We start from the raw sequence: 12,337 nt of genomic DNA, 5'->3' as shown, positions 1-12,337 counted from the left end.
TTTAATAACTTTGAAAGTCGATATTCCAAATTTTTTTCTCGATCTGTCCTATTGATACAACCTCAAACACGGCAATAAATTTTCCTTGACGATATTCGGGATATACATCAGTGCCTGTGCTCTCTTGTGATGTGGAGTGCCTCCAATATGGCGACTTCCGCTCTGATGCACGTCGTGAAAACCCTCTATAATGGCTCTATTATACTTCTGTTGCTCTAAATTACATTCCAAAAAGTTTTAAGCCCATTTTTTCATAAAATACGCTCTATTCTATTCTCTCTGTTTGATTACAATGTTTGCATTTACCAGTTGCATGCTTTCTTATTTTAAAAATGGAATTATTTAGGCCAGACTGTCTGACTCAAAGATCGTAATATCTTCTTTTCTGTTCTTAAATGCACTTTTTCCATTTCCAACAAGTAGATAAATGCTATTAAGATTTCTGCTCTTGCTATCAATATTCCCCCTGCTGAAAAACACAATAAAACCATTATAGAAAATTCTAATGGTATCCATTAAAATACTAATAGAAACCATTAGCTTTTACCATTAAAACCACTACACTGTAGTGTATTTTGGGCCATATTCCATTAGAACCAATACATAGAACCAATACATACCATTAGAGACCAACAAAAACCAATATACTGTAGTTAGAACCAATAAAATTCCCAATAAAACCAATAGAATTTCTGTGACGTTGTCTATTGTTTTTTTAGCAGGGCATGCGTCTTGCCATTTATTGTCGTAAATTTTCTTTGGGGGGGCCTGAAGGAATGCACCGTATACAATGGGGGCCACACACTGAAAAGTTTGAGAACCACTGTTATAGGGGTACAGCATTAGCATTTGGAAATGAGTACAAAGAGTGAGAATGGCCATTTACATGGGTATTCTTGCTTTAGATCTCAAAGGGTACAGCATTAGCATTAGGGATGGGTAAACAGATTTCAAACTGTATACAATGTTAAGAATGATTTTGTTCAGGGTTCACTCCAACTCCAATGATCCCTGAGTGCTTCATGTACTTTGCTACTGCTTCAATTGGATAAACTACTTTTGATTGAGAGTGAGACCTTCAACGTCCTCATAATTTTGTTTTACAGCATGCATATGATACGCCAGTCCTTCCCATTCACTTTAATGGTGCATCTCTTTTTGACATTTTATTTATTGGTTTCTCTATTTTTTCTATTTTTTAAACCAGATTCGCTTGGGTTTAGAACAACTTCTTGTTATATAAAAATGACATCATAATCCTAATCCCAATTCTAATCCCAGCTCTAAAGGACCATGGCTTAAATATAGACAAAAACATGGAGAAATCTGTATATTAAATAACTTCCTTCAGCAAATCTGAAATTTAACCCTAAACCCAAGCAAAAATGGTTTTAAAAAAAATGTAAAAAATTTTAAGAAACCAATAAAGAAAACGACAAAAAAAGATGCACCATTTAAGTGAATGGGAAGGATTGTTGTATCATATGCATGCCAAATTGGAATTTGGCGTATGTATTGCACAATTTTCACACTTCATGCTATTTATACGCATCTACATGATTCTGGGTAGCATTATCAGTTATTCTTTTGCTGATATTGCATTGAAATGTAGGGATATTCACTGCAGAAACAGTTCTCATAGAGGCAGAATCTTTAGAACCATCTGTATATACAGGTGCTGGTCATAGATCTGTTGTATAGGTCTTGATGTTGATTTCCCTTAATGCATACTTGAGGCACTCATGAGACTCTGTGGGATGGTCAATTGAGTGACCCTCTGCCACACTACTCCTCAGCCCTTTAATCTCCTGAAGATGCTCCTTTCTTGTAACTCGGTGCATAAACCCTTGACATGACCTAACCTCAATCTCTAACGCCACAATCTCACCACAACCTGACCATATACATGCCAACCCGTTTGACTAAGGCCAGAGACCCCACTGTCGTAATTAATGCAGATTCAGTGGCAAACGGTTCTGTATGGCATACTATTTGCGGCAACACACAAGACCACAATAAAATGCCAAAATTTCACCGCAATCAGACCACACATACACTGAAAAAACGAACTATTTTTTAACCTTTATCACAGAATAAGAACTGATAAGAACTTTAACTACTTAAATATTTGTTAGCAAAATGTCATAAAGGTTTAAGCTCTTATATTATTGATGTTGTTTTGTTGTAAATAATAATTTTGTGAAGTCACCGTTCAGGTGATCAGTGTTTCTTTACATGAACCCTGTTCAGAACATTGCATTGTAATTCTCTCCACAGTGCTGATAATGCATGTCAGAAACACAGTTTGTGTGAGTTTCTGTTCCGAATCAAGTTTATTCAATGACTGACTTGTTGTCAGTCATGAATTTTGTGTTATAATGCCATTTATAACACTTAAAATAACTAGGTCCATAGGAATATGTTAAAGAAAATAACAAACAGATATTATTAATATTATTAGGACAGCAATGCTTCAATTTTCAAAAAAAAAAAAAAATAGACTTATCTAAACGATTTAAATAAATCTAACTTCTATATAAAATAATTAAGTAACATTTAATTAATTATTTAACATATGTTTTATCATGCAATTTTAAGTAAATTTTATTTGATTTTAGTAGGTAAGTTTTACTTATAAAAAAGCAGTAAATTTTACTTAAAAATTGTAAAAAAGTTGTTTTTTTCAGTGTACGTTTATTAAAAAAGTACAAAATGTTTGTACAACATGAAGTAAACACAAGTAAAAAATCTAGTTAAAATACAAAGGCAGTGATTCAGTATTAAGATTCTATAGAATATGTGATTTAAGTTATGAAACTTAACTTTAACATCAGTTAAAATGAAAACAACAAATAACAGACTTCATATGAATAATAAAGAGACAGAAAAATGGCAGATATATCCAAAGGGAATATTTCATGTTTGACCATCAGACACTGAAGGGCAGAGCCAGCAGGAAATTTCAGAATGATTTGCAGAGATGAATCTGCCCTCGGCGGTAGGGGTGGGACAAAAAGTCGATTCTTAGATGAATCGCGATTCGGACGTGGGCCGATTCTGAAACGATTCACAAATGTCAAGAATCAATTCTTATATGTTATTTTACAAAATAATAACGTGACGTTATCATAAACAAAAGGCAGAACTCAACTGGGGGAGCGGTGATGCACACGGACAACTTAAGAGAGCGCGCACTGCAAGAGCACCAAGCGAAGCTTACAAGAGCAGAAGAGAAAGAAAATTTTAAAGGCGCTCTAAGCGAATTGAAGCGTTTTAGACCATAAAACATTTTTTGTTACATACCGGAAACATCTCCTCACTATCTGCTTGCTGCCTGTCCGCTGATCAAACTGTAAAAAAACGCGATCTCTGTAGACAGCCCAGGCTTCACAAACGGCAATTTTAACAAGTGGCCAAACCTAGCATCACAAAACAAAACAAAGTATTCCAGCCAATTAACGACAAGAAGCATTTGGGGGTGAGGGTTGGGCGAGTTCATGAAAGCCCGGAAGGGAGGGGGAGGAGTTATGCTGCGTTCCAGAGCCCATCCAAACCAGTGGGACGTGGGACCCATCCTTCTTGAAGTGTCCTAGCTCCTACTTCAAAGCGTTCCAGGCATTTGAAGTGGAACGTAAACAGAAAACATGGACGACCGACCGGTCTTCTTAAGGCTCGTACAGACTACATGACTTTTAAACATCGGTCCGAACTGTGCAGTTCACACTACAGTAAAACATCAAGTTAAACATCTTTACAAAGTGTTCTGGAGCCATTATATAAAAGCGCTGCATGTCTGTAAGTAACTTGGTATATTTTTACCGTAGTTTCATGATAACAGATAATAACGACATAATATCACGCCATAATATAAAAAAATAAGTTGTGTTAAAATTACAGTGTCTAAAACAACCCTACGAGCAGAGAAGTACAATTTATAGTCTATTCCTTGAAGATTTTCTCTCACGACGACGCGAACTATGGGCGCCGCCATTGTCCTCCGACTTATTTTTCTGAAGTCGGGGTAGGTCGAACTCCCCCGAGTTCGCCGGTAGGAGGTTCCACTTCGACAGGCATTCCAGTGCACTTTTCCTAGTTGGAGGTAGGATAAGTCCTACATCCCACTGGCTTGGATGGGCTCTGGAACGCAGCATTAGCTACGCTCCGTCTGTTTGAAAACAGTTTCAAACGTCAACAATAACTAACGTCTCGCAGATTCACTTAGAGAGCCTTTAAATGCTTCTAGGACTATACTGCATATATCTCTATTCTTTTTGAGGAGTTTTAAAAAAAATCCTTGAGTACATGTCGAGTACTCCTTAAAATAGTGGAGATGCGGTTTAGTGAAACAAACTAGAAAATTACAACAGTATCAGAAGCATACAAATTAGCGCTACGCCGCCTCTCTCCCTCTCTCATTTGCTCGCTCACACACAGACACCATGCGCGTGGATCAACTCCTGCGTGAGACAAGAATGCGCATCCTTGTTAATTGTGGAAGTTAAAAACGACTGAGCTGCAATGGCCTGGCAAAACACATTTGAAACATAAGGCGCAGCAACTCAAAAAGACCTGCGTGTTTCACAATTACTCTAAAAGACCATAATGACAATTTCGCGCGTGGAGCACCAGTTACCGGCATTGCCTTTGCGATCGACGTATTGGACACCCCTGCCCTAAACCATCCGCTGACTGTTTAGATATAACATGAATATATTTCTGTAAAAATATGCACAATTGCACATAGTTTGTTATTCAGTCGCTGGGTGCGCTGCATTATATAAATACAGTAATACTGCCAATCACTGTGTATAATGATGATGATTAGACGCTTAACGTTAGTCAGTTTGTGGAAGTTAATTCCGGTTAACATATAGAATTAATATGTCACGTTTAATTACTATTTTGCTGGTTTTAATGTCTTACAACAGAAACAGGACATATATGTATATAAGAATGACATTATTTATCTCTTAGTTGCATTAAAGTACAGCATATGACAGTTCAGAGACTAGTAGCAAAAGCCAAACATTAACTTGGCTTTGAGAGCAAATGTGGAGTAATGACATCACAGATATGCAAATTAGTATGTCAAGAATCGATTCTGAATCGAATTAGGGACCCTAAGAATCGATTCATGAGGGTCCAAGCGATTCCCACCCCTACTCGGCGGTGTACACGACACTGACTGCCCGCTGATCAACTTGAACTCAAATATCCAAAATTGTCAGAGGAAATTTAAATATCTTTACTAACTGACCACAGATTTGAAGTTCTGGAAAACTTGGCTGATACAAGTCCACACAAGTCACCTCCTGATGTATCCTCGATCAAATGAGCGGATCAAAAACACATCTGGGCATGTTATTTGAACTTGGCATGATGCAAACTTGAGATTGGAACAGTACTTGGGCCGCGACTGATGACATTTCAGAAGTCCACAAGAACACAAGTACAGACATCTTGGCCTTTTGTGCGCATGTAGATGTCAAGTAAGGATCCTACGCACAGTTTTATTAATAAGACCTCAGCTGATTTCTAAATGTTGTTGGCATATCCACACTGTTGACACATGAATGGTTTCTATCGAGTGTGGATTTTCATGTGTGTGGTAAGGTTAGATTTTGTTTTGAAACTCTTTTCACACTCATGGCATGTGTAAGGTCTCTCTCCAGTGTGAATTCCTGTGTGTACCTTAAGATTACTTTCAATAGAGAAACTCTTTCCACACTGATGACAAACATAAGGTTTCTCTCCTGTGTGAGTCCTCATGTGTATCTTAAGTTCATATGCAGTTATAAAACTCTTTTTACACTCATGGCATGTGAACGGTTTCTCTCCAGTGTGAATTCTTGTATGAATCTTAAGGTTACTTTCAGCAGAGAAACCCTTTCCACACTGATAACAAATGTAAGGTTTCTCTCCGGTGTGAGACCTCATGTGTTTCTTAAGTTCATATGCAGTTATAAAACTCTTTTCACACTCATGGCATGTGTAAGGTCTCTCTCCAGTGTGAATTCTTGTGTGCATCTTAAGGTTACTTTCAACAGAGAAACTCTTTCCACATTGTTGACATGTGTAAGGTTTCTCTCCAGTGTGAATCCTTGTGTGATTCTTAAGGCTACGTTCAACAGAGAAACTCTTTCCACACTGATGACAAGTGTAAGGTTTCTCTCCTGTGTTAGACCTCATGTGTTTCTTAAGTTCACCTGCAGTTATAAAACTCTTTCTACAGTGATGGCACACGTGTCGTTTCTCTCCAGTGTGAATCCTTGTGTGTACCTTAAAGGTACCTTCAGCAGAGAAACTCTTTCCACATTGATGACAAGTGTAAGTTTTCTCTCCAGTGTGAGACCTCATGTGTATCTTAAGTTCAGCTGCAGTTATAAAACTCTTTTCACAGTGATGGCACACATGTGGTTTCTCTCCAGTGTGAACCCTCATGTGTAAATTAAGGTGACCTTTTGATCTGAAACTCTTTCCACATTGTTGACATGTGAAAGGTTTTTCTCCAGTGTGAGTCATCATGTGTTGCTTAAGTTTACCTGCAGTTGAAAAACTCTTTTCACAGTGATGGCACGCATGTGGTTTCTCTCCAGTGTGAATCCTCATGTGTGGGTTAATGTCAGCTTTTGATCTGAAACTCTTTCCACACTGTTGACATGTGTAAGGTTTCTCTACGGTGTGAATCCTCATGTGTGTTTTCAGGTTATCTTTTCTTCTGAAACTCTTTCCACACTGTTGACATGTGAAAGGTTTCTTCTCACTGTGAGTCCTCTTGTGATCTTCAGGGCGTCCATCTTCTCTGAAACTATTTTCACACTTTATGTCTTCTGTCTTCAGAGTTTCTTTCTGTGAAACATTGTGGTTTATTTTTACAATCTGATGTTTCTCATCCACTTCAGCTTGACTCTCCTCTTTCACTTCCATCATATCTAAAATGAAGACAGTAAACAGTTCATATTGATAAATCAGAGTGACAAAACACATTTGAGATTGTCATGTATTCATGTTATTTTAATGTGAAGTACATGATGTCATTTCTATTACAAGAGCAGAAATTGACAGTTTAACTCTTGTGCTTTGTTCAAAACCCTATAACACTTCTTGTGTTTCCAATATCACCAAACATTGGATTCTATCTTTTTGTCAACTTGTTTTCTTTCAGTTAGGACTGGTTTTACATTTCTTTTTTGAAGTAATTAATCACACTCATAGGCCTTATTAATCTGAGCTTATGCACCTCAATATTTTAGTAAAAACAGCATTATCTGTGAATAATTTTGACAATATTAGATAAAATATGACAAACATTTACAGTGTTAATCACCATGGGCATTGTTAGGCTATTTTTATGGGGCCTTAGCCACATTACTAAAACAAATATTAATGTTGCAAATTTTACTTAATGATTTCATCGTAGGCTGGAAGGTGGTGCATAGTAGGGCTGCAGCTATCGATTATTTTAGTAATCAAGTATTCTACAGATTTTCCATAGATTAATTGAGTAAAAAAAAAATTCTTTAATAAAGAACAATCATCAATACACAAGAGAAAATAATACTTAAAATAACCTCATTTGTTTAATTCTTTTAAGCAATTAACATTTTTATTGATAAAATTCTATACAGACCGCTAAACTCTTAAGCACAACCCCATACAGACGTAGGGCATGGTGAGTGGACAGCATCTGCATTTCTGAATTTACAGTAGAACAAGGAATGATTGGGTAAAATTATATACACTGCTCAAAAAAATAAAGGGAACACTAAAATAACATCCTGGATCTGAATGAATGAAATAATTTTATTAATTACTTTTTTCTTTATATAGTTAAAAGTGCTGACAACAAAATCCCCCAAATTATCAATGGTGATCAAGTTTATCAAGCCATAGATGTCTGGATTTGGAGTCACACTCAAAATTAAAGTGGGAAACCCCACAACAGGCTGATCCAACTTTTATGTTATGTCCTTAAAACAAGTCAAAATGAGGCTCAGAAGTGTGTATGGCCTCCACGTGCCTGTATGACCTCTCTACGATGCCTGAGCATGCTCCTGATGAGGTGGCGGATGGTCTCCTGAGGGATCTCCTCCCAGACCTGGACTAAAGCATCCACCAACTCCTGGACAAGTCTGTGGTGCAACGTGGTGTTGGTGGATGATGTCCTAGATGTGCTCAATTGTATTCAGGTCTGGGGAATGGGCGGGCCAGTCCATAGCATCAATGACTCCCTCTTGCAGGTACTGCTGACACACTCCAGCCACATGAGGTCTAGGATTGTCTTGCATAAAGAGGAAACCAGGGCCAACCGCACCAGCATATGGTCTCACAAGGGGTATGAGGATCTCATCTCTGTACCTAATGGCAGTCAGGCTACCTCTGGCGAACCCATGGAGGGCTGTGCGGCCCCCCAAAGAAATGCCACCCCGCATCATTACTGATCTACTGCCAAACCAGTCATGCTGAAGGATGTTGCAGGCAGCAAAACGTTCTCCACGGCATCTCCAGACTCTGTCATGTGCTCAGTGTGAACCTGCTTTCATCTGTAAAGAGGACAGGGTGCCTGTGGCAAATTTGCCAATCTTGGTGTTCTCTGGCAAATGCCAAACGTCCTGCACGGTGTTGGGCTGTAAGCACAACCCCCACCTGTGGACACTGAGCCCTCATACCACCCTCATGGAGTCTGTTTCTGACCATTTGAGCAGACACATGCACATTTGTGGCCTGCTGGAGGTCATTTTGCAGGTCTCTGGCAGTGCTCCTCCTGCTCCTCCTTGCACAAAGGGGGAGGTAGCGGACCTGCTGCTGGGTTGTTGCCCACCTACGGCCTCCTCCGCGTCTTCTGGTGTACTGGCATGTCTTCTGGTAGTGCCTCTATGCTCTGGACACTTTGTTGACAGACAGAGCAAACCTTTTTGCCACAGCTTATATTGAAGTGCCATCCTGGATGTGCTGCACTACCTGAGCCACTTGAGTGGGTTGTAGACTCCGTCTCCTGCTACCAATAGAGTGAAAGCACCGGCAACATTCAAAAGTGAACAAAACATCCGCCAGGAACTGAGAAGTGGTCTGTGGTCTAGAGGTCGACCGATTTATCGGCCAGCCGATTAATTGGCGATTTTTGGCATATTTTAAAAAATCGGCTTTGGCCGATTTTGCTGCAAAATTAGGCCGATTAATAGGCAGGCGCATCTGCGGGCACTTAAGCGCTGTTGTAGAACTCGTGACGCTGCCTCTTGCTGCAAGCAAGCAGATCGCTCCCGTCTCGTGTGTGTGCAGCCATGCCTTGTTCACAAACAGCTTTACTAAATGATGGCGGGATCGCGCGAATTAAGCAGCCAGTACAACAGCGCGACGGGCTTTTGTCTCGCGGTACACTGTCCGTGCAAAGATTAGGCTCATTTCATGTGATTAATGAGTGATGATGAGTTTTGTTTGCGTGACAGAGAGAGAAGAGCCGCGCGCGCACGCTTTCTGTCTCCCTGCTTTTATTACTCAAAACAAAACTGAATCGATGGCGAAAGGTCGGAAGAACAAATCATATCCACAAAGGAAATGTTTTTCGTGTTGTTACAGTGAGACTTTGTTTACAGTTTTGCGCTGCTCAGCCTGGATTAGAACACAGCGCGTCCGATTCGCGAACTGACTCCTTTGAACGGATTCGTTTGAATGAACGGTTGAAACAACAGATCTGTCCCAACACTAAACTCACAAGACGTCACTGTCAGCACAATCAGTCACTTATAGCGTCTCAGAAATGAGAATGTAAATGTGTTTAGAAAGATTTGCCCTAAATAACAGTCTCAACTAAAAACCATAGACATTTACTATGTTAACTTTATGATGAATAAATATTTTATCAGGTCTACCAAATAAGGATTTTATCCTACAAAGCAATACAAGCCATGATAAAAAAACTGATGAAAGATGATGACAGAGTGTCAGGTAATATCTGTGTCTGATAAATGCATGGTGCAGAGGAGGTTGTAAAACTCTACAGAAAGACCAGTCATATATTTTTAAATACTTTGACTTAAATAGTGACATTTTTGCATTTAAAATATCTGCTAATAATGATGAGAACATTTTGATTATTATGTACATATAGACAATCGGCCAAACATATCGGCCATCGGCTGCCCTGATTTCAAAAAAATCGGCATCGGCCAGAGAAAAAGCATATCGGTCGACCTCTACTGTGGTCACCACCTCATTTATTGGGGATGTCTTGCTAATTGCCTATAATTTCCACTGGTTGTTTTTTCCATTTGCACAACAGCATGAGAAACTGATTGTCAATGGACAGTTTGATTTCACAGATGTGTGATTGACTTGGAGTTACATTGTGGTGTTTAAGTGTTCACTTTATTTTTTTGAGCAGTGTATGTTACACATATTCTTGACCAACATTATTACATGACATGTTACTCAAAACATTTTTGATGGCAAATTATGTGTGCGTTATAGAGCATCATGTTAAACCCTGGGAGAATGACAGATTTTAAACCACTGGTTTATTATCACACTGTTAAAAAATTTGCTGTAGTTATGCAGCTGTTTGCCAGTAACTTATGTAGATTTAAATGTATGTTATTTACTGGCAACAGTTTGTTCAAAGTTAAATGAACATTAAAGGGGCCATGTCACAGGAATTTGTTAAGATGTCAAATAAATCTTTGGTGTCCCCAGAGCACATTTGTGAAGTTTTAGCTCAAAATACCATATAAATAATTTATTATAGCATGTTAAAATTGCCACTTGGTAGTTGTATGTGCAAAAATGTGCCGTTTTGGGTGTGTCCTTTAAAATGCACATGAGCGGATGAAGTGCAAACACTGATCACAATGATGGTGGTTTGTTGAAATTGAATCTCAATTGTTCTGTGAATTATTTATTTCTCTGCACTAAATGGCAGTGCTGTGGTTGGATTAAGGGGTGGTATTATTATAATAAGAGCTCCTTATGACATCATAAGGAGAGCCAAATTTCAACGACCTATTTTTTCATGTGCTTGTAGAGAATGGTTTACCAAAACTAAGATACTGGGTTGATCTTTTTCAAATTTTCTAGGTTGATACCAGCACTAGGGACCCAATCATAGCACTTAATTAAGGAAAAAGTCCGATTTTCATCCCATGGCCCCTTTAAACATTTACAAATCTTGGTTTTTACAGAATAAAACTATAAAATAACAGCCTCATACAGACAATCTGATTTAAAATATTTCATCAATACATTGCAATGATATGGATTTAGATACATCTTAAATTTAGTTCCAAATTTTACTGCTGTCGCCATTATTCTTATATTGGGGTAGTTAAGATTATCATTTATATTCAACATTTGATAGGCCTATAACATACCATATTATGAAACACGTGTCTATATTGTATTTATTATTATTGTAACAGAATTTATCAAATTTTATATACAAGTTGATTTTCTTTACTTGTTAGTGGTTTATAAAGTCAAATAAAAATCATTGAGTCAGCTGTAATATCATCGCATTTACAGTTAAAGTGTATGTTGCAGGTTAACCACCACTGTCGATTAATGGGTACATAAATCACTCAAGATATGTGTATAATTTTTAAAATGTCTCAAAAATGGTCTTAAAGACCACTTTTTTACGTTTTTGGTATTAACGGTTTTTTTAACGCAATTCTGCGATGACGTCACGTTGGGGAGAAGTGGAGAAAGACTCAGCCAGAGCCATAGAGATAGATGAGACATTTATTGCTATTTAATACTTACGTATATAATTTGGAAATCATATATACATCGTAGGAAATATATAATGTGTTATACTGCAAAGTTACCTTGCTAATTATTATTTATGATATATGTGGAGATAAATAAAACTTCGCAAATCTGCTGATTTGATCCATTCATGTCCTGACCACCAGGCTAGAGATTTTTAAACATCCTTAATCCACATTTACTAGTCTATCAAATAATATCTCAAATATATTGTTTTGGGAAATAAAATGATGCTTTGTTATATTGTTTATGCGATTATAACGAATCACACGATCATTTTATGCAGCAGCAGTCAGCAGCTGCAGCATACTCGGATCCGACCGCATACATACTGTAATAAACAGGCGTTCGGCGGCTTTTTACATCACGACAGGCTAGGAGGAACCGCTCATTGATCACCGTATTTTTATAAATCCTGTACATGTTTGGACCTGCCGAACAGGTTGAGCACTTTTATATACTTTATTGAGCAGAGAGGCTGCCTGCACAGTTTGACCAGCGGACTGCGGGAACCGGCGCACATCACGCCGCCAGACGGTGTTGCTAATATAACTCGAAATGTATAACTATTATCAGA

At 38.2% G+C, this 12,337-nt stretch overlaps 1 protein-coding gene and 1 pseudogene across 1 annotated transcript in view; both read right to left on the bottom strand.

Annotated features, from left to right (window-relative positions):
• Nucleotides 1-12,337, bottom strand: part of LOC141350776 (uncharacterized) — a 381,966-nt pseudogene that overhangs the window by 338,067 nt on the left and 31,562 nt on the right.
• Nucleotides 2,694-12,337, bottom strand: part of LOC129422723 (uncharacterized) — a 76,339-nt gene continuing 66,695 nt past the window's right edge. Inside the window, exon 2 of the mRNA XM_073856557.1 lies at nucleotides 2,694-6,932. Coding sequence (XP_073712658.1) covers nucleotides 5,581-6,932 — 1,352 coding nt within the window. The 3' untranslated portion in view covers nucleotides 2,694-5,580. The remainder of the gene's footprint in view (nucleotides 6,933-12,337) is intronic.

Source organism: Misgurnus anguillicaudatus, chromosome 19 (assembly GCF_027580225.2).
Source record: "Misgurnus anguillicaudatus chromosome 19, ASM2758022v2, whole genome shotgun sequence".
Classification (NCBI taxonomy): domain Eukaryota; kingdom Metazoa; phylum Chordata; class Actinopteri; order Cypriniformes; family Cobitidae; genus Misgurnus; species Misgurnus anguillicaudatus.
This window is presented reverse-complemented; position numbering and strand designations above follow the sequence as displayed.